Source organism: Oryza brachyantha, chromosome 12 (assembly GCF_000231095.2).
Source record: "Oryza brachyantha chromosome 12, ObraRS2, whole genome shotgun sequence".
Taxonomy (NCBI): domain Eukaryota; kingdom Viridiplantae; phylum Streptophyta; class Magnoliopsida; order Poales; family Poaceae; genus Oryza; species Oryza brachyantha.
In genome coordinates, this window is record NC_023174.2 from 1411485 (window position 1) to 1431912 (window position 20428).

At 39.4% G+C, this 20428-nt stretch overlaps 2 protein-coding genes across 2 annotated transcripts; both read right to left on the reverse strand.

Moving 5' to 3' along the window:
- Window positions 1-436: 436 nt before the first annotated feature.
- On the reverse strand, window positions 437-17698 carry LOC102721785 (proteasome adapter and scaffold protein ECM29). The gene is made up of 35 exons (XM_006663741.3): window positions 17468-17698; window positions 16878-17045; window positions 16563-16652; window positions 15958-16094; window positions 15788-15878; window positions 15560-15642; window positions 15361-15467; window positions 14380-14532; window positions 13432-13496; window positions 13178-13265; window positions 12970-13048; window positions 12761-12869; window positions 11870-11929; window positions 11421-11539; window positions 10930-11305; window positions 10669-10853; window positions 10509-10578; window positions 9621-9771; window positions 9354-9523; window positions 8929-9273; window positions 8151-8318; window positions 7761-8054; window positions 6734-6910; window positions 6342-6605; window positions 5780-5878; window positions 5491-5675; window positions 5069-5404; window positions 4797-4950; window positions 4595-4705; window positions 4190-4357; window positions 3343-3469; window positions 2710-2868; window positions 2471-2574; window positions 2311-2370; window positions 437-1363 (listed from the first exon to the last, which is right to left on the reverse strand). Exons 1-35 carry the CDS (start codon window positions 17645-17647, stop codon window positions 1151-1153), a joined length of 5445 nt encoding a protein of 1814 aa, XP_006663804.2. The 5' UTR covers window positions 17648-17698; the 3' UTR covers window positions 437-1150.
- Window positions 17699-18414: 716 nt separating this feature from the next.
- On the reverse strand, window positions 18415-19737 carry LOC102716643 (tryptamine hydroxycinnamoyltransferase 1). The gene has a single exon (XM_040529357.1). It carries the CDS (start codon window positions 19735-19737, stop codon window positions 18415-18417), a length of 1323 nt encoding a protein of 440 aa, XP_040385291.1.
- Between the last annotated feature and the right edge of the window lie 691 nt (window positions 19738-20428).

The following is a 20428-nucleotide window of genomic DNA, read 5'->3' on the forward strand; positions in this document are numbered from 1 at the left end:
GAACTTGTTTCATTTTGGCGGATGGAACTTGAAGTTTGACGTTTTGGCGGATTTTGATTTTGATTTTTGAGTCCGGACTGCGGAATTAAAGGGCAACATTTGTTTCTTGTGGGGCTAGTGGATGATCTATTTGTCATTTATTGTATACTTTTACCTTGACACGTTCTCCTTTGTATCAAATAACTTTATTTTTCGTTTATTCTATACATACTAATAACAAACAAAATCACTAGAACACTATACTTTACCAGATTTAATGCAAATATCCCCTACTTCACTAGTTCCAAATATATTTATTTTTTTACTTTTAAAAACTCCAATGCAGTGCTTGCTTGAAAATAAACTTATTTGGGACAAACGAGAGGAGATAAAAGTAATTTTATTTTGTGACGGAGGTAAGCAATGTTTTCAGTATTTTTAGAGGTATAGAAATCATGTACATTTCCACTTATCACTATTCAATGACACCCATTTTTCTTCTAAAGGAAGGCAAGACCAGCACTTGTCTGTGCGGAAGCTAACCACCTAAGCCCCTGATGATCATAATAGGAGGGATTCAGAAAAGAAGATTAAAGATATACATCAGTTTGTGTCGGTTAAATGTTTTTACAGTAGTCCTGTGATTTAATATGTAAACCGTCTCAATTTAGCCACAACACGATGGAAATAGAGAAACCATCTATTCTATGTATACATGTTTCTGTTTCATTTCTTGGATGGAAAAATCAGTGCCCTTCATACCGAAGTAGTGTTTTATAATATGGTTGTAGCAAAACTGATAAACCTAACGACGACGACGGTTGCATTGCTTTGTAGCACCATATCATTTTCGTTCCTTCTGCGTTGCACTCAAAGTTGAGACCTGAAACGAATCACGAAACCTCTCCTCTATTCTGGGAGAATAACATAAAACCGTGACAGCAGCAGCATATGTTGCTTACCGGCCATAATTTCATCTATTAATCTTTCCATTCATGATAAATACACATTGGGTTGCAGATTCAAAGCTGCAGAATTCCATAGGATGCATCCAGTAACGAAACACCCACCCATTACATGTTGATTTGAATTTGTGATAGTATCCCACATTCCCTGGTGCTCGCATTGCTTTCGACATTTTAATGTGGAGAATTATCTCGGAGAGCTTGATTTAATCCATCTCCCTGGCTACTCCAGTGGGATCTTCGAGATCTTTGAGAATGGTTGTGCATTGCTTCAAAATTGACTTTGCTTGCTCGCCTTTTTCTGATTCAAAAAGTTCACCAAGTTCGTCTGTGAACTTGGCACCTTTTCTGTCAGCCAATGGAAAGTCTCTATACAACTTGCTCAACTCAAGTAGGCACTCGGAAGCAGCAGTGTGAACCTGAAAAGAAATACAGTCATGAGGGGGCAAGGCCTTTTCTGGGCACTAAACAGCAATTCAAACTCACTGTATGTCCAGAAATTGCTGGTTTACGAAATATACAACTATACAATAGCCTAATATGTACTCCCTCCGTTTCCTATTACAAGTCAATTTGGTTTTATCCTAAGTTAAACTTTTTCATGTTTAGCCCAGCTTATAGAAAAATACATCAACAATTGAAACACAAAATAAATATACTATAAAAGCATGCTCAATGGTGGATATATTTAAACTAATTTGGTGTTGTAGATGTTGATATATTTTTCTATAAACTTGGTCAAACTTAAAGAGATTGGATTTAGAACAAACCCAAAGTTACTTATAATATGAAACTGAGTAACAATTATACTTTACAATGGATGGATTTTCCTTTCAAGGTAGACATTATATGTTACTGTCAGTTCAAGGGACCTTTTTTTTTTCTTTTGAGGCAATCAGTTCAAGGGACCTTGTAACTATTTCTTCTGAACACCAGTGGACCAAAAACAAGCACAGGAACTGTTACTACATCAAGAAGCAATGCTATAGTCTGTAACCACGTAGACTACCACATTTTCATTTTCTAGACATTTTTTTTTAAAATGAGTATTTTATATCATCTCTAAAAAATGGCGTCAATGGTGTCATGCAATCATCAAATTCAGCATAACTTCATGAGAAAATCAGTCACTTTACGTTGGTTCCTTGAATCCATAGTAAACACTGTCCAATTTCATAAGGTTCACATGCTCACATGGCAATAAAAACATACAAGCAGTAGATTACAATATGATTATTCATTAGAAGAAAGAAAACAAATTATCTTATAGTGAAACCCTACAAATTATCTTATTACAATATGATTATGTTGTAATAAATAACACAACATAATAGGAGTTGGTGAGGCTAGATATATTGATGATTACCTGGGCAATCTTGACTAAGCTTATGACATCCATTACTTTTGGTGCCGTCAAATGAAATAACTGAATAGTCAAATTAAAAGGAATTTGTCAGGAAAGTGAAGAAATCAAATGCTGAGCTAAGGAATATAGCTGTATAGGACCAGACAACTATGTGATGTACCTCCTCAACCAAGTAAGTTGTTTCCTGAGGCCAATTGTTACTACCATCTGAATTCTGAAATTTGTGGCACAACTCTTTGATACACAAGAAGGATGACAACTTAACTGCCATAAAAACCAAAGAAAAACATCAATACAAAATCCATAAAAAATCAATATGTCAGTGGTGAAGTATCAAATTTAGAGAGATTAAAAAACAGTTGCATAGAATATATCACAGATCTTGGATAGAAGACATACTCTGCCAACTCTCCTCGGGTGATAAAGAATTTAAAATAATTTCTAGGATATTCTTCCTTTGGTTGACAATATTCTGTGGGAAAGCAATAGTGATGCAAGATGCTACACATTTCAGCACCTTATCAAGAGAAACAGAGACACCTTCACTTTCATCTTGCTCTGCAGAAGAGAGTAATACATAAAAAGTAAGGGAACAGGGAACAATTGTAAGCGGTTTTCACAGAGATTCTAGCACGAAGGAAAAAAAAAAGTAAAGATAGATAGGTTTGTACCATATGCTTACTCTCCTATTAAAATTCTAGAATTAACTGTCTATTCACACTGAGGCACTGAAATTTATGAATTGTAACTTGCCACATTGATTAGGAGGCAATGTTAAAACAGTATCACAGTAAAAAAAGATTGTATCTGATTCTTAAAGTCATGCACGTATGCAGCATTAAGGGAACCAATGTACTTATGTTCTAAAGGTGCGTTGTTAAGCCAATTCCATTGAGGTTTCTAAACATTGTGCTGTGATGACAAATATAAAGAATAGAGAATAAAAGAGAAGCTCTAGTACTCATTTACAAAAGGTTTTGTCCAACATAGGCATGAGATGGATGCAGTGAAGGGCTGAAATTAACGACTAACCAGCACTAGAGGATGCAGCAAGCGGAGATGAGCCCCTTGTTTTACAAATGACAGATTGATTAGAAACCTCATACAGCATGGGAAAAACAATATTGAAGAATCCCGGATCTCTAAATGCTGTAATCACCTGAAAAGCAATGAAAAAAGGAAAAAAAAAACTAAGTAAATGGTGCAATCCTAATATATAGAAATGTCAAAAGGCTATTCCAGTGCAACACCCAAACTCAACAAATCTCTTTCATGAAAGTATTAAAGAAACAGACAATCTGGATTGCTCTCCACGATATTCTGAGAAGATGGCTCTTTGCAATATTTTCAGAAAGTTCTTCCAACTAAATAACTACTCTCTCTGTCCCAAAATAAGTGTAATTCTAGGATTTAAAAGGCAAATTACCATGAGAGAGAAATGACTCAGACACCCCTCATTAAATGGGGGGTGATTGGGAATAAGTTAAGAGAAACTTGAAAGAGGGGTGGTTGAAGGAAGGGAAGGTAGTACTCTAGAAGTGCACTTATTTTGGGACAAGATTTGAATATTAAGATTGCACTTATTTTGGGATGGAGTGAGCATTAAGCATGAAAATATTTGTCGTAAAGTTTTGTTATATACTACTTGATCATAAACCTCTAGCACGAGGTTAAGAGCACAACTATGTTATATCCTACTCGATCATAAACCTTTTGAGCATGAGGTTAACAATGTAACAGCTAAAAGTCCTTTTTTAAAAAAGAAAGGGTTGGTCCACAAACAGTAACAATGCTTCAAGCCTCCACTAGCTGCAAATTTTAGTTTCACATAGAAATCAGGCCATCAGGGTAGAGACATCAGGGTAGAGAAGAGAAATACTTGCTGTAAACACGAGAAAGCTGCTTCACGGTACAATTTTGACTTCCTACTGCATGCAACACAAACAGCATTTAGAATAACAGTAGGCATGCCAGAGTCTTCTGCAGTTATAGCAGCATGACAGCTTGAACAAAGTGAAGCAAGTGCATCCAGAATAGCATCTTTTCCCTGTGGAGAAATTTATGGCCAACAAAATGAATTATGAACATCGTCATGGATAAAGATTCTTGAAAATCTATAAGCAGTCCATTCAATTTTATTCCATGATAAAAAGGAAAGATTCACTAGATATTGTTCATGTGAGTAACATTCGACAAACCAACAGAACTGAACCTTTGTTTGGACATAAGCTATATAAATTAATTTTAAACAACGTTACAGAAAACAAAACATAGTATTTTTTACCTCCCAAAATCGACCAGGTAGTTCTTTCAAAAGTGATTTGAGAATATTATTGTGGTGCACAGAGAGGGATTCTCCTAGAGCATCACATAGTCTTTTGATAGCCTTAGCTGACTGCAAGTAGCAAACACAGAACCATAAGTGTGTTCCAAGCTATGACAATCTGCTGTCTGTGGACTGTAAAATTATGAAACAGAGGCCCTACCTTTCTCTTCCCTGCCCATGACGACGAGGACATGCAATCACACAGAAGAGACACAATTTCTGGTAAGTATAGTTGGAGGGTTACTCTTTCGCTACTAGGAATATCCTCCCAAAGTTCTCCATACAATGCACTGATGTCTTTGTCATCATCAAATCTGAAAAACACGTTTTGTTATGGCAGAACCAGTGCAGCACAGGGAACTGCTTATGCATTTCGTGTTTCTGTGGTAGAAAAGATGAAAGGTTAAGATAATGAAACATGACTTGACATACCTTGAAGCAAAAATTACTGGGAGAACAACTGCATTGTATCCACTAAGAACATCTGGTGCATTGCTTAAGTAAGCTTTAATAAGAACTGCAGCAGATAACTGAGCATTTTTTTCACCTAAATGCAGAGAAGCGGTATCTTCAATAAGTTTCTGAGCCTGAGAAGGGCTGGCATATTTTAAAACTGAAGCACAAGATGATGCAAATGCCCTTTTAGCTGCAGAACTCTTTTCTTCCAGAATAGCACTGTACAATATCCTCAGCAACGTTGCTGCATATGGTTTGATTTCGACCATGACCTTCTGTACTAACAAGGTGATAAAGCTAGCAACACCAACCCTGAAATGAGGCATAAAATGAATGTCAATGATATTGACGACATGAAAAGCAATAATTTATTATTTCAATTATACTTCAGAATTAACCTTGTATTGAGACCAACAGCAGATTTAACCATTTGAGCTAGGCGAGGAACTAATAGATCCAGTGATTCTTTGTCAACAACTTTTAAACAGATATCAAGGGTTTCCCACATCGGAGAATCTTTAGCCACAGCTATGCGCAAGCTTTCAAGCTTTTCACTTTGGATGCCAACATTCCCTGCATGCATCTTTGGTCCAAATTCAGGAATGAGTGAAGTACAGAAACTGCTAAGTGGACTCTTGGAACATCACCACTCATCCATGCTTAACAAAAACCAAGAAAAGTAGCTACCTCGACATAGTTTAACCTTTGATCCTCCAGACTTGATAAACATTCGAGCATACAGCTGACAAGTTCTGACAGATGTGGCTTAAGTGCAGGGCCAGCCCCCTATGAACATCGGGCAGTCAGTTCATGTAATTCAATTCATGAAAGCAGTAAACACAAAACATAATTGATAAAAGTTGGTTATAGGCCACACATATACAAAGTAGAAAATATCACTTCATCTATTGTGGCAACAACTCCTTATTTTATGCTCAATCGGATAATGCCACCTGGCTACAACACACTAATGGTCTAGTGTATTATAGCCCATTGGTGAATACTTCGACGGTTGCAATTAGTGCAAGTTTAAGTGGAGCAAAAACATATGAAGTTGGCTTCTCCTTAACACCACAAGAAGAAACTGAATATTTGGTTAGAATATGAATACAGCTAAACTGCTAGTATAATCTTTTGTGATTTAATATGTTAAACAAAATAGAGATGCCCATAAAAACTCCAGAAAGTTGCCACTAAAATTATACATGCACAACGCAGATAAAATTTGTGAATTCGGCAATCAATATACCTTAGCAAGCTTCATAACCAAACTTATAGATGCCTTTTGAACACTTGAGACTTTACTGAGTATGCCTTCGGAAAGCAAGTACGGCAGTACAATGTTCATTGTTTCATTGGCATCAGATGCAGAAGTAAGTGATACATCACAGAGCCTAACTGTCAATGAGCTTACAGCTCGGCACAAACTGTCACCAGCATTTCGCACAGTTTCCTTAATATCATCCATCACTCGGAAGGTGGTCATCCATATTTTTCTCAAATGCTTAGAAACCTTAACAAAAGGAAATATAATCACTATTTTATTCTCAAATTAAATCCAAAACAAGTTATTCATATCCTATGCAAAACAAAATAGTTATACAAAATCGAGAAAACAAATTTAAAAAGTTAATTATCTACCTGACTATATCTTCGACCTTGGATAATGTCTGCAAGTGCAAGACACGAAGCTTCACGCGAACGCCAGAGCCTTGATCCAGATTGAACCAATAAATCTTCTACTATTAGATCGTAATGTTCATCTATTGTTTTCTTTGGATCTGCAACAATTAATTTCCATATGTGTGCCATGGAATCCTAGAATGAAATAAGAAGTATCAGTGTTAGCTAGGAAGAAATATTTTTGAAATAGTTAAAGAGATCAAAATTAGATGATCTGTATCGCAAGTTGCATGGATAATATGGAACCATTGAATGACTGTTTCAATGGGACATCTCCAAGCTTGTCAACCTCTCAACCTCCTCGCTGTTATTAGGTGAGGAGGCTTGCCTTTGGAGTTTGGCTTGAGCCAAGGGGCTTTCCCTGATATGGACCCTGGCTAGGAGTTCTAGGCATGTGAGTCAGGTTGTTACGTTGTCTCTATATGGGAGTGTTTGTTTCTCAAAAAATGTAACAGTGTGTTGTAAGGCTTTTTTCCCCTTCTTCTATTAATGCAATGACACACAACTCTCCTGCGTGTTTGAGGGGAAAAAACTTGAATTGCCACCTAAGGTGAACAGACAGGGCAGCAATATTTAAATACTCGAGCTGTCTGATGCATTATACTACTTCATAACTGCTTTGGATTCTACATAGAAAAGAAGACTGCATTGTAACTCTATATCTATACACCATTGAAACAAGCAAACCAAAATATCTCTAAGACCAAAAACGCACAGAACCTCATCTATGGAGTTGCTGAAATTTTCAAGGCCACAGCTAACAAAATTCATATTCAGTTTGATACAAATGAAAATAAGTATGTTAAAGGATCAGAACGTACTAACACAAACTTAATTTTAATCAAACATAAAAATAAGAAAATAAAACATGACATACTCCCTCTGTCCCAAATCTGGACAACTGGATGTCCAGATAAATCCCCAAAGTTTTTGTGTGTGTGTGTTGGGGGGGTAGGGATGGGAATGTACAGTACAACTCCAATACCTGGATGTTTTTATCAGGATCATATTGGTAACGGACAAGCCTGGGAAGTAAGGCATGCAGATGAGGTTGAAGTGCCTCACCAGCTTGCTTGGCTATCTTGGAAAATCCAAAAGCAGCACCCCTCTTGGAATTGATAGCAGCCTGATAATTAGCTAGATCCATGAACTTGTATATTAAGTCAGGTTGGCCCATCTCATTGGCAAGGCTACAAAGCTCCTTGTATGTGCTAAGCTTTCCTCCAGTAGGATTATTGCCAATAGTTCCTTCTTGAAAAACCTCTGAATCCTCCATCAGCTGATGCAGACACAGGAAAAAATCAATAGTTTTCTTTAGGTCCCTTTTCTTTATCAGGCTCTCTTAAAAATAGAGAACTGGAAACATAGTGTGCACCTTGATGGCCCTTTTCTTCTTTGCTGCGCCAGACAGTGTATTCACAAGAGCATGAACCAGCTGCTCCTTCATAGATGCGTCACCAAGCTCATATACAATACTCATGCCTTGGGATGCCAGATCTTGTGTAAGGTCATTCTGATCACCAAGAAGGTGGGTAAGAGCTTCCTGTAAAAGTAATGTACTTCAAAAGGTAAGTAGAAGCATAGAGCAAACTGTTATAGACTGGAATAATGATAGAAGACATTTGGAAGTGAGACATATTATGACAGTAAAAGAGAAAGTTTGAGAATGACTCAACAGTGAAGGCCATTCTTTCATCCCCAAGATGTATATGCATGCACCGTTTGTAGAATCAAATACTTAGGTTTCTGGTTTTCTTCAATTGAAATGTGTAAACACCAGAAAGGACAAAAGCTAAAAGAAGATATTTTTTTGCACCCTGTACATGGATCAAGTCTTAAAATAGGTGATTGTATCATGATATTTTAATATTTTTCAGTGCCAACTTGGCTGCTGAAACCTCTGAGGAGCTCAGAATTATACTATAAGCAAGCACATGTTGTAAATGGAAGGTGCACGATTATTATAAAAATTAAGCTGTCTTCTGTGCCCTCGTCAGCCTACTGGCATCATTTTACGTTTTTATAAAACTCACACAACGACCTACGATATATCAGTCCTAATGCAAACTTTGGATTTGGCATCAATCATATTTTTCCTAAGATATAATAGGATCACTGTAATGATCAAGATATCTTCTCATTGTTTGGCAAACCTGAATTTGTGGAAGCAGTTCGAGGATCTTTGGATGCTGACCGCAGTACATTGTAAGTGAGACCAACCAGACAGTACCTGCACACCGTTCCTCTTTTCTACTGCTATAAATTAGTGTATCAAACAACCTTTTTATAATTTCTTCTCGAGCCATTGCATGTGCTTCTTCACAACCGCTTCTTTTATTGGAGTTAACAGAGACAAGTAGGGGTGCATCACCAGTAAGATAGTTTGTGGCCTGGGAAAGGGAGACAAAATTTGTTTCTAGTATTACATCTGTGCTCACAGGAACTTCCCCCCATATAAAAGATAGCGCTTCCCCAGCTGCAAAAAGAACATCTTCCACCTGAATAATGATATTTCGGAATAGAAATGGTCAATATAGAATATATTTAACTGCAAATTTTGAATTGATCAAAGAACTACCTTAGAGCGTGAAAGGCTAAAAATTAAGTCCAAAGCATTATTCAGATGTGCAAAGGACAACTCATTCCAAGATAGGTGTCCCAGTGATATCAAAATCTTTTGTATAGCTTTAGTATCATTCTCAGAAAGCAGCTTAGCCAGCCTCTCATTCAGGATTGTTAAAAGTGCATCTGCGATAAATGAGATTAGCTTAAACAAATACATAGCAGAGGAACGTGGTGAATATCACAGTTCATTTGTATCAGAAGTGTGAGAAACACATTTTACCTTGAGAGGAGTTTCGGTTAATAGAAGGCAATGCACAGCGCAGACCAATATGACCAAGAGCTTCCATCGCAGTGGAAGCCAATGTCGAACTCTCAGATTCAACAACTTTTACAAGAACATCAGTTGATTTCTGTACCATTTCTTCAGTTATCTGTACATATTCATAAAAAATGACAGCACAGTAGCCCTCAGTTACATTTTTAAATATATTTCTACAGCGATAGGATAATTAAAGACTGATTGAAAAGCACCATGGCTGCAAGCATCTAAGCATGAGAAAGGACATAACAAAATAGGTAATGAGTTTGTACACTGAGCTATGTACTTTCTTTCCAGCATGTGACATCACCTTTATCAGTTCATCACTAGTTAGGGATGCAAACTAAACCCTTGTGTCTTCTATCTGGGGCTGAATAATCCAGCCAATTTGGCACATTAATAGCCCAAGAAACCAGCATGAAAATGGTAAAGACATATATTCCACATATGTAGATAAATGTTGATGCCCTATTTTAGGGGGGGAAAAGATTAAAAAAACGAACACTTGTATTGTCCTATAGTTTTGAGAACATTGTATGGCATAGGCAAATTATAATGTAATTTATCCTTGCACATGACATTCAAAACAAGAACTTCCTTACACTAGTCCGTTTCACTATCATATTCTTAGTACCAGAGCATGAAAAAAAGGGTTCTCATGGACGGTCTTACTAATGAGATGTCCATCAAGTCACTCTGATATAGCACCAGCAAAATATACTCAAGATAGAGTTTAACCATATCAAATGATCAGCGAATGCACTGAAGTTTCATGTAAAGCACATGTAGCAAGAAAATGACATAAACAGACTACAAAAGGTTGGGATCATGAAAGAAGCATAAACTCACATAAGATTCCTTTAAACAGCCCGCAGTTATATACCCAATTGCACATAACAATCCATGGTAATTTTCGAATCTGGTGCAATTCATCAAATATCCACATGAATTAGAAGGAGAATAGCAGTACAGACAAAATGAATTTGTGTTTTAACTTCCTCTGCCATACCTTGATGGGTGATTTTGATCAAATGTTGAAGTGAGCTCAGACAGAAGATCCAGTGCAGCAGTGCTTGAAAGCGCTGAAGAAGTAATACCAAGAAGACGTGAGGCTGCTTCACGAGCTTCAGCATCAACATGGCCCAGTAAAGTTCTTAGCCAACGTAAACGGTTCATATACCGTGATGACACCAACTAAATTATAAAAGGAAAAGGTTTAAACATGTGAAGCAATCATATTTTACTTTGACAGATAACATAGAACAGAAACCTTTGGTTGACGAGAGGAAATATCGACCAATGACTTCAAGGCCAGCGCGTGAAGTTCACTAGACCCTTCATATGACATGGCATGTTCTAAAATCACACACAATTTTGCTACTGGAGAATTAGATAGATCTTCTTGAAGAAAATATGGGACATCACTTTTCTCAAAACACTTCATTAGAAACTTTATCATTGCAAGAAATGTTTTTATTGGGAAAAGCAACTTTCCGTTCCTCTGCTCATCACAATGCAGCAACTGAGGCTGTTGGCTGTAAATATAATTTACCATCTCCGCAACATCAGGATAGTTGGAATCAGTCGCTATTGCAGAGGACTGTCTTTCATCACTTAAGAGATTTAGACCAGTTAAAGCCATTTCCCTGATGACAATATAATCACATAATTTTTATTAAAAGAAAGCTAAATAGAATCCAACAGCAAAGAAAACATGATGTCAACAACTCAGAAATATATTTGTCATCTTTTCTAACAAACCTTATGTCCAGTTTTACATCTGAAGCACCAATCATGCAAATGTACCGGCTTGGGCAGTGCGTCATATCATATAGTGTTGTTGCCCATCTTACAACAGAAAATCGGACCTCACTTTGCTCCTTGAAGAAAAAATAGGATAAAAATGGTAAAATAAGAAAATCATGCAAATCTAAACGACTTAAAGTACTTGTATCCTCAAACAGTAGGGTTCAACTTTCAAATACAACAATAAATAGAAGAACTAGTTATATTCTAATAGAACTTCTGATCAGGCCAATTAAGCATATCAAAACTCCATCCTTTTGTATTATTGCTTTCATGTATATCTAGATGAGTCTAATTAAAAATAAAATTGAATCCCACAAATTCAGCTTTAAACTGGAAAACGTTCCATTTTGGTTCAGCTGTAAGTACTTAAGAATCTACAATGACAATAACAGCATCTTTACCTGTTGAGAATTTTCCAGAAGAAGTTCCTCAAGATCTTTCAGTATTACAACTGAAGCATCCTGGTATCAAGGCCAAGAAAAAAAGAAATCACAAATATATTTCCATAAAAAGTGGAGTAAGCTAACAGCATATGAAAGAAACTTACTGTAGACAGATGCAGTAAAAGGACAAAGCAATAATATTAAAGTCACAAGTATGTAAAACCTAAAATGTCAACAAAACATTTCTTGTTTCTCCCCTCTGCCAAACAAAGTCTCTAATGGCTGCTTTTATAGATACACTGTTATAATTAGAACGAAGAACATAGCTAACTACTAACTTATTTCAAGTCATATGACTCATATCTCAAGGTTTCCTTTCAGCAAAATAGTAGCACGAATACATGATTTCAAGGCATTGGTTAGCATCTGGCATAGCTAGAACTTCGAGGTCCATATGAATGTGTGTGAACGGATGGGATGGGTTAATCCATCTTGGTTGTGAAAGGTCTGGCATTACAACATACACCTTGGTTTATAAAGACAACTCCAGGTTAACCCAACTGTAGCAAATGAGGACAACAGCTTAAACGAATTTTCATGTGCTTGGTTTAATCCAGTAATATTATAACATGCTGGACCATGGAACGTCAAAATCTGTTCATGTGCTTCATTGACAATAAACTAGGAGTTTGTAATGCATAGTCATCAGCCACAAAGTAAAAATATTTGACTATTGAGAATGATGATACATGTCATGACAGGTGTACAACACGGCAACACGCTTTAGGGAAAAATACTATAACGGTATAACCTTGAACCGCGGTTCACAATCATCTTTGCCCACACTTTTAGCAGTTAGGAAAGCAGTACAGCACCATATTAGGGAAATTAGCATGTCCTCCACAATACCTTGTATGCTGTAGCAAGGGAAGTAGCTGCCTCCTGAATTGTCAAACGAAGAGATTGCTCCTCTAATCTTAAAGCAGTAAAGAGTCGTATAGCCATGTCAGTTCTTTTGCTGCAATGTTCATGAAAAGTAGAAAAAAAATCAGTCTCCATAACAGAAATTAATCACGAGTCGAGAAAGTAGAGGAGTAAGAAAAGACCATACCACATACCTGAATAAATTAGGCATGCGAGTGGCAAGCAAACCAATGGCCTGGTATGCAAATATTTTAATATCTCTACTGGAAGAACCTGGACATGACAGAAATCAAGAAATCTCCACTGTTTTCTCAATTTATTCAACATGGCAAAATAGGAAAAGAATGCCAAGATAAACCATATGAATGTCTAAACAAGTATTGTAGTTGATAAGTGCAAAACCTGCTTCTGTAGTGGAAGAACCATCGAGCGAACGTAATATTCCACTGAGAATAACTGGACCGATTAACTTTAGTTGGTCGTTTGCTGCCTAAATCAATAAGGGAACAACGATAACTGATAAATGCTTGAGACCATGAAAGTTGACAGAAAGGGACCGAACTGCCACAAATGAAAAATCTAAAATTGGAATGGGACAAGTAACTAATGCAAGAAGATAATCAATATATGGTGAAAAACATACAAAGTGCACCTACATGTTTGAAAACCCAGACAGTAAACTCCATCCCTAACTGCTTTAACCTTGAAGTAGTTGCGTTTCCTGCATGCATAGAAACACAGCAGAAACAAATATGAGTTTACTAACAGGACATGGCATGCTGAAGTTGAGTCATTGCCTTGCTGAAACTTCAATTGAGTAGTTTTAGCAATAATTGAATGCAACATAACAAAATACAATCTCAGATATCAAATTTCAGAGAATTTGTGTTGCATATAATAGAAATAGACACGTAGAAGGAACAGGTTGTGTCTATCTTGCAATTCCCTCTTTAAAGGAAGTGATGCATATATGTGTTTTGGGCTGCACCATTAATTTCAGGATAAGGATTATTAGTTTCTATATTAGATATTTCATGGGCTCTAGCACCTCTATATAAGGAGGCCAATGTTATCATTATCATTAAGCAAGAAAAAAATATCAGTCCAGTTCCTCAATGTTCTTCATCCCAGTCTATGTCTACATCTTATCCCATCCCAGTTCACTAATTAGCTATAGTGAGGCCAGTTAGGTAAATTACATGTGTATATTTCAAGAAAAAATATAACTCTCTTACTTGTGCCAAACATGAACCATGAATTTCTAGGCCCATGCTTGATGTTTTATCATTTTATTGTAAGTATGTTGTACATTATTGTTAATTTGATATTAATAATATTTCAGAAGGTCATCCTATTCTGTTCCTAGCTTTCCATCAAACTCTAAAAGATGCCTTAAGGAAAAATTATTGTACAATATGACAAACATACCAAATCATTTTCTGTCCTACTTCGGTTCAGTGATGATATAACAATAAAAACTAGCAAATAAAGGAATAATACATTAGTTAACAACACAGACAATTAACATTTCATTTAATTGGTCATGACAACCAATAAGAAAAATAAAATAATACGCATAAAGCAAAAAAAAAAAAACAGAATACCATAGATGCAGCCAAAGATGCACTGAAGTGTGTAAGGGAATGCGTTTGCTGCAGCAATCGATCGGCAGAAAACACCCATAAGGCGAATTCGCAGTGAACTATGTGCTGGGGTGACCTTCAGTTCTGAAGCTATATTTTCTGCACTTGGAGTACCTGTGGCAACAAAGAACAATATCATGTACCATCCCAGAACACAAATATTCAGATCTGCACTGATAAAAACAAGCATGAGATTTTTATGAAACAAGTACTGACATTTACAAATTAGAAAAAGAAAAGAGAAGCATGTGCACATGTGGCTATAGGAGTGCAATGTGAAAATACTGGGCCTGCTAACATACAAACTCATTTACAAAATATAAGGCTTACTTTGGATGGGAACAAGGATTAAGAAGGGTATGAAAACAAGAGAAGAAGAAGAGGACATGACCTTGTTATCCATATTAAGTTAAAAATATGGGAGATAACAGTTAGTGAGAACATTAGTTATAATTACAAGGTGAGAGAAGATGGTGTAAAGAGGATCAATAAATTTTCATGCATGATCCCCCTATACCCTAGTGCATTGGGACTAGAACTAGGCTAGAGGAAATATGTTCATGGAATATACACATGTAATATACCTAACTGACCTTGCTATGTATATAAATAAGAGGCACCAAAGCCAAAGGGTTCCTGTACCCATGTTTTGATCATGCAACAAGAAAATTTGAGAAAACTATAGTCCTTACATTTGAATAAATCAAACTTATCCTAGATGTCAATAATTTTACCCTCACCCTTTACCGTTTTATGTAAGAAACTGGATTCAATATTACAGTTTAGCAACGTCAATGAAGAAAGAAAAATCAAGTCATGTTGCCGAGCTCAAGGACAAAACTTATGCCAATACATAAGAACATAGTGGCAGTGACTATTATGTTGAAACAAAAATGACTTAAGTTAGAAACTTAGAATGCTACAGAATCCTTAAACGCATACCATTGAATAGTGAGAATAATCTCTTAATAAGGTCGGGATCTTCTAAGTTCACAGTTGAAGCTTTGCTCTTTAATAACTCCTCTCCTCTCTTAGCAACTGACTCTTGACTTTATTGAAACAGTGATTCACATGATTATTGATCCATTGATCCATAAAAACATTTCGGCAGATTGTAAAAAAAAATAAATCCAAAAAGTACCTATCTGAAGCAGACGCTAAATAAAGAGGGTAGACGATCTCTGGTGCCAACTGCATAGCTTCAATGACATTCAATATTCCTAGCTGAAGATATTACAAGTGAAGTTCAACTGTAAGAAGTGAGGTACTACACTCAAGGACTTAAAATGGAATAAGTGATTGCATGCACAGACATAAGAATAAATGGTGCCTAATATGAAACGCTCAAACACATGCATTTCTGTTTTACCTTTCTTGATGTAAGTGTGTCACCTTTTAGTGGCAGCTTCCCAGTAACACGATCTGACTGTGCAACTGAAAGACCTGCTGGGCATCCGATACTGAAGATTGATGGTAGTCAACTCTCCATTAATCAATAATAGTTCCATACTTGTACATAATTGAGAAAGGAAACCCTACCCTTGAGGTGGTGTTTGATACAGTATTGTGTGAAAACAAAAGTCAGCAAATACTAAGCCATCATTAGATCCACTTATGGCTTGATACTTTGAAGAAACAGTGTCATCGACCTTATGTGTGTTACATTCACCAATAGCCTGACAACAAAATAAAACAAAGACAAAAACTAGCAAGTTTACTAGGATGCAGATACACCAAATAAAGAAAAGGAAACTATGAATAACTCATCAAAAGTAATTATAGACTTGAATAAAAGTGAAATAAATTCAATGCCATAGTCTGATGATAGAAAGAGCTGAGGATGATTTAGATCCCAGAGAAAGTTGCAATTCTGTTAAAATAGGGTATTTGAATAATATTTGCATGTACAGCTTATCTATGTGTCAACTTATATAGATTTTGACTGAAAGGGTGAGATTTGGCTGTTGCAAGTCCATGTGCAACCTAGTAACCTACATAATTTTGTCAGAACCTTTTCCTGAATTCTTCAGTGCAAACTATTTAAACCGTTGCGCATATTTTTTTCTGATCATGTGCAATCGTGTAAACTCTGGTGGACACCCATATTTGTTGAATTTATAGAGCAACAGAAAAATGTGACTAACCTTCACTACGAGTCTCAAGATAATTCCCTGATGCTGCTCTGGAACATTTGATATGTTGATTAAAAGATCAGGTGCTATGCTTCCCTTGTCCTGTTATAGAATGTTAACTTCATGTTGTTGGCGTTGAAGAAAAGATGATACAGCTTAGAGAAATAAGAAACTAGAGAAAGGACCTGAAGTCTTACTGGCTAGCACCACAAGTTGGTGGGCTAACTGGGCTGGGTTCAAGACTCACCCCCTACCTAATACCATTGATATGAAAGACCTTCCTTTCATATCCAGTTTTAAAACGAGAAACGAAGCAGAACAAGATACCTCACTTAGCAGACGATCAAACGCCATCTCAATATAAACAACACAGAAGTTCCGAACTATTGTTGAGGAAATAGATTCAGTATAGATCCTCCATAAATCAAGCATGGGCAGTGAAATCTCTGGCCTGTGCTTCACACGTTTGTTAATGTGGCTGAGAATTTCCATAACCTGATGGAATCCAAAAGTAGCATTCGCTTTCATTACATGCCATTGTATAATTGACGCGGAAATGTTGTTATAAAAACATGCACAGAGCAGACGGGAAATGGGGCTAGCACTCTGCTACCCCTGAACAGGCTCAGGTTATAGCTACAAATGCAAGTAGTTATTGCAACATAAAGCCCAAAAGTCCTCTAACCACGATGTATAGAAGATTGTTTCTACATCCAAAACTATTCAAACTACTAAAATCCGGAGTACTAGACACTAAGCTCGAATTCCATCACCGTGCGGGCAAATTGAAGCAGGAACATGTAAAATCACCAGGTGACCAACTAAACCAACTGAAGCGGAAAAGTGACACCACACCTATACCTATGCCTCAGACACAAATTCGACCAGATACAGGACTTGAGGAGCGGTATACTTACGAGCTTGCGGACGGACGCGGCGGGGGAGGCGAGCGAGGTGATGGCGTAGGGGAGGACGCGGGCGAGCAGCGGGGCGAGGCGGGCGTCTTCGGCGAGGGCCAGCCGCGTCAGCATCCTGTCCAGCGCCTCCTCCCTCTCCGCGTCGGTCTGCCCCGCGGCCGGCGACGATGGCTCCGCCATTTCTTCCGGCGATGTTGGACTCTCCCCCTCAGTCTCCTTTGTTTCCTTTCCTTCCCGTGCAAGAAGGTGAGGAGAGAAGGCGAGAAAGATGGTCGAGTCGGGTTCGAGTCCAACCGCTTAGGCCTTCTTCGGAACGGCCAGGATTGGGCCACAATCCCATGTCGATCAGTCCGACGCCGATTGAAGCCCCGCCCATAGAAGAATATGTATTCGATTAAGCCCAGTTTATGATTTGAGCCCAGCCAACCCGGCCTGGGAAAAAATAATCCCCAGACTAGGCCTGGAAATATTTCTCTAGAGAACGTGCAATGTTCATTGCTTCTAATTTTCAGTAGCATCTGGACCCTATTTGTGTTGATCAATTTATGGATTATCAAACTTCGATTTTCGGTTTTTTAGTAACAAATAAAAATTTATCAATTATTCTGGATATTTTATACAGAAGTTCTGTCTGATGGATCAATTAACATAAGTAAATTAATTCTAATAAGCTTATGGGTATTCTAACGATCATCTATGGATTAGGGTAAAGGCAAACTTACGTTTGTTGTTCGGTTGTTCCTAATGATAAGTACAAATTAATATTGATAGCTAGCTGTTCATTAGCAAATGATTTTTTTATAACAACTAAAATCATAGTTCGAACCGAACGCAGCGGATTTTATTTTATCCATGTCATGTGCTCGTTGCAGTGGTAGACTAGTCATACTAGAAGTAGAGATTGCTATATTGCATAATTAGCTAAAACCATCTGGCTTAGCGTTTCATTAATCCATGGTGTAAGCGATGCTGGTCAGCTCCTTGGCGTGCTTCTCCCACAGCGCCACGAACACCTCCACCCCACCACCTTTCCTCAGGCTCGGCATCACCACCACCACCCCGTCCTGCGGCACCTTCGCCGGCAGGATCCCGGCCAACCGCCCGCCACATCCCAGGTCCAACCGGTGCAGCTCAAGGTGAAGCCAGCTGTCCGAGTCCACGTCCGGCGACAGAACGCCCGGCTCGTCCTCGTCCGCCGGTTCCAGTGGCTCCTCACCGTCGTCGTGCAGCGCCCCGAAGTCGATGAACGACTGGAAGTAGCGCCGGTCGACAGCTCTGATCCCCGCGCGAACCAGCGCCGCCGCGTCCGCGAGGGTGCCGGTGGTCAGCTCCCCTGCGGTGGCGCCGGAGCTGGCGTTGATGATGAGGTTTCCGAAGAACCCGTTGGGCACAGCGGCCGTCCCGAGACGGGCGCGGCCGTTGACGGAGACGTTCACCGACGTGCGCGCGCCGGCGTCGAGCGCCCGCACGGCGGTGATCTTCTTCCAAACGTGCGCCGACACGGTCTCGAAGGTTGTGTACTTGCCCTGCGCGCGGCGCTTCAGCTCGGCGACGAACTCGCTCGGGTAATGCAGCAGCAGGTTGGCGACCTCGGAAAGGTCGACACGGACGACGGCGGTGCCCTGATTCCTTGCGACAGCGCCGTCGCGCAGCAAGAACTCCGCGCCGCGGTGCTCGAACTCGCACCTCGGCGGTCGGCGCGGCGAGAGAGAGCCAGGGCCGTACGGGAGAGGGCGGTCGAGAGGCGTCGCGCCGTTGCGACGGACGGCGTCGGTCCACGCGTGAAAGAAGGTGCTCATGGAGAACCCATCGGCGGCCTGGTGGTGCGCCGACGAGGCAACCACGAGGCCGCCGCAGGCAAAGCGGTTTATCTGTAACAGGAGCAGGTGCTCCGTCGGCAAGCCCGTGTTGGCCGGCGGGTGGAGGCGCGCGAGCTCCGGCGACGGCGCGAGCGGGAGGTGTTCAGAGAGCTCAGACGACACCTCAGCCTCGACGACGAGCGCGCCGGCGCCACCTCTGCCCGTAACGAAGAACGGGCCTCGACGACGGCCACCACCGCGGTGGAGGCGCGCGGTGAGGAGCGGGAAGTGCGGAAGAGTTGCAAGGAGAGCGTCGAGGAGAGCGCGGGTTGTCGGGTTGGGCGGCGAGAAGGCGAAGAGGACGGTGACGTGGTAGGTCGGCGCGACGAGGTCGAACACGGTGAGCGGCACCTCCTCCGTCTCGCATGGCGGAGGCGGCACGGCGAAAGTCCTCTTCACCTGCACCTCCATTGCATCTGCTCGATTGATGGATGGATGCTGGCAATGGTGCACATATATATAGGCTTCATCGTGCTGCAATTAACAGCACAGTTCAAGTGTAAGGTAGGTGTCAATCTGTGCACGCATGCAGCTGCAGCTGCATGCAATGCTGGACTTGTTGCTTTGTTGGGTTCGATCTCCAAGACATTTAATTCAACGAAGCGTACGTACGTGTATACGTAGATGTCTCGGTTGTACGGGGGACAAAAATACCTACTACGAACTGAGCGTATATGGATGAGTACGTGCAGATGAAGCAGAGGAGAGGTCAAGATCGTGCCACTCTCTGTGCTGTGCATAGCCTTGCCTTGGTGTGCGCGGGAATGGGTTAATTGCGCGCGGATTTGAAATCTGAAGCCATCGACTACCTGGGCTTCCTCAAAATTCTAACTGTGCGATTGGGTTAACACTTCAACTTCACGTAGGCCGACGCCGAGTTTCTGATTTTTTATCTTAGTTGGGCCGGCACAAATGGTACAAGGCCGGCCTGCGCGACCTATCTCGCAGCTACCACATCAATCCCAAAATAAACAAAACTAGAATGGGATATAACTGTGGTGTACAATTTGTCACATATACAGTATTACCGCTCTTCTAAAATATAATAATTTCTGTGGTAATTAGGATAGACTAAGAAAATGTCAAAAAAATTCTCTTTTAG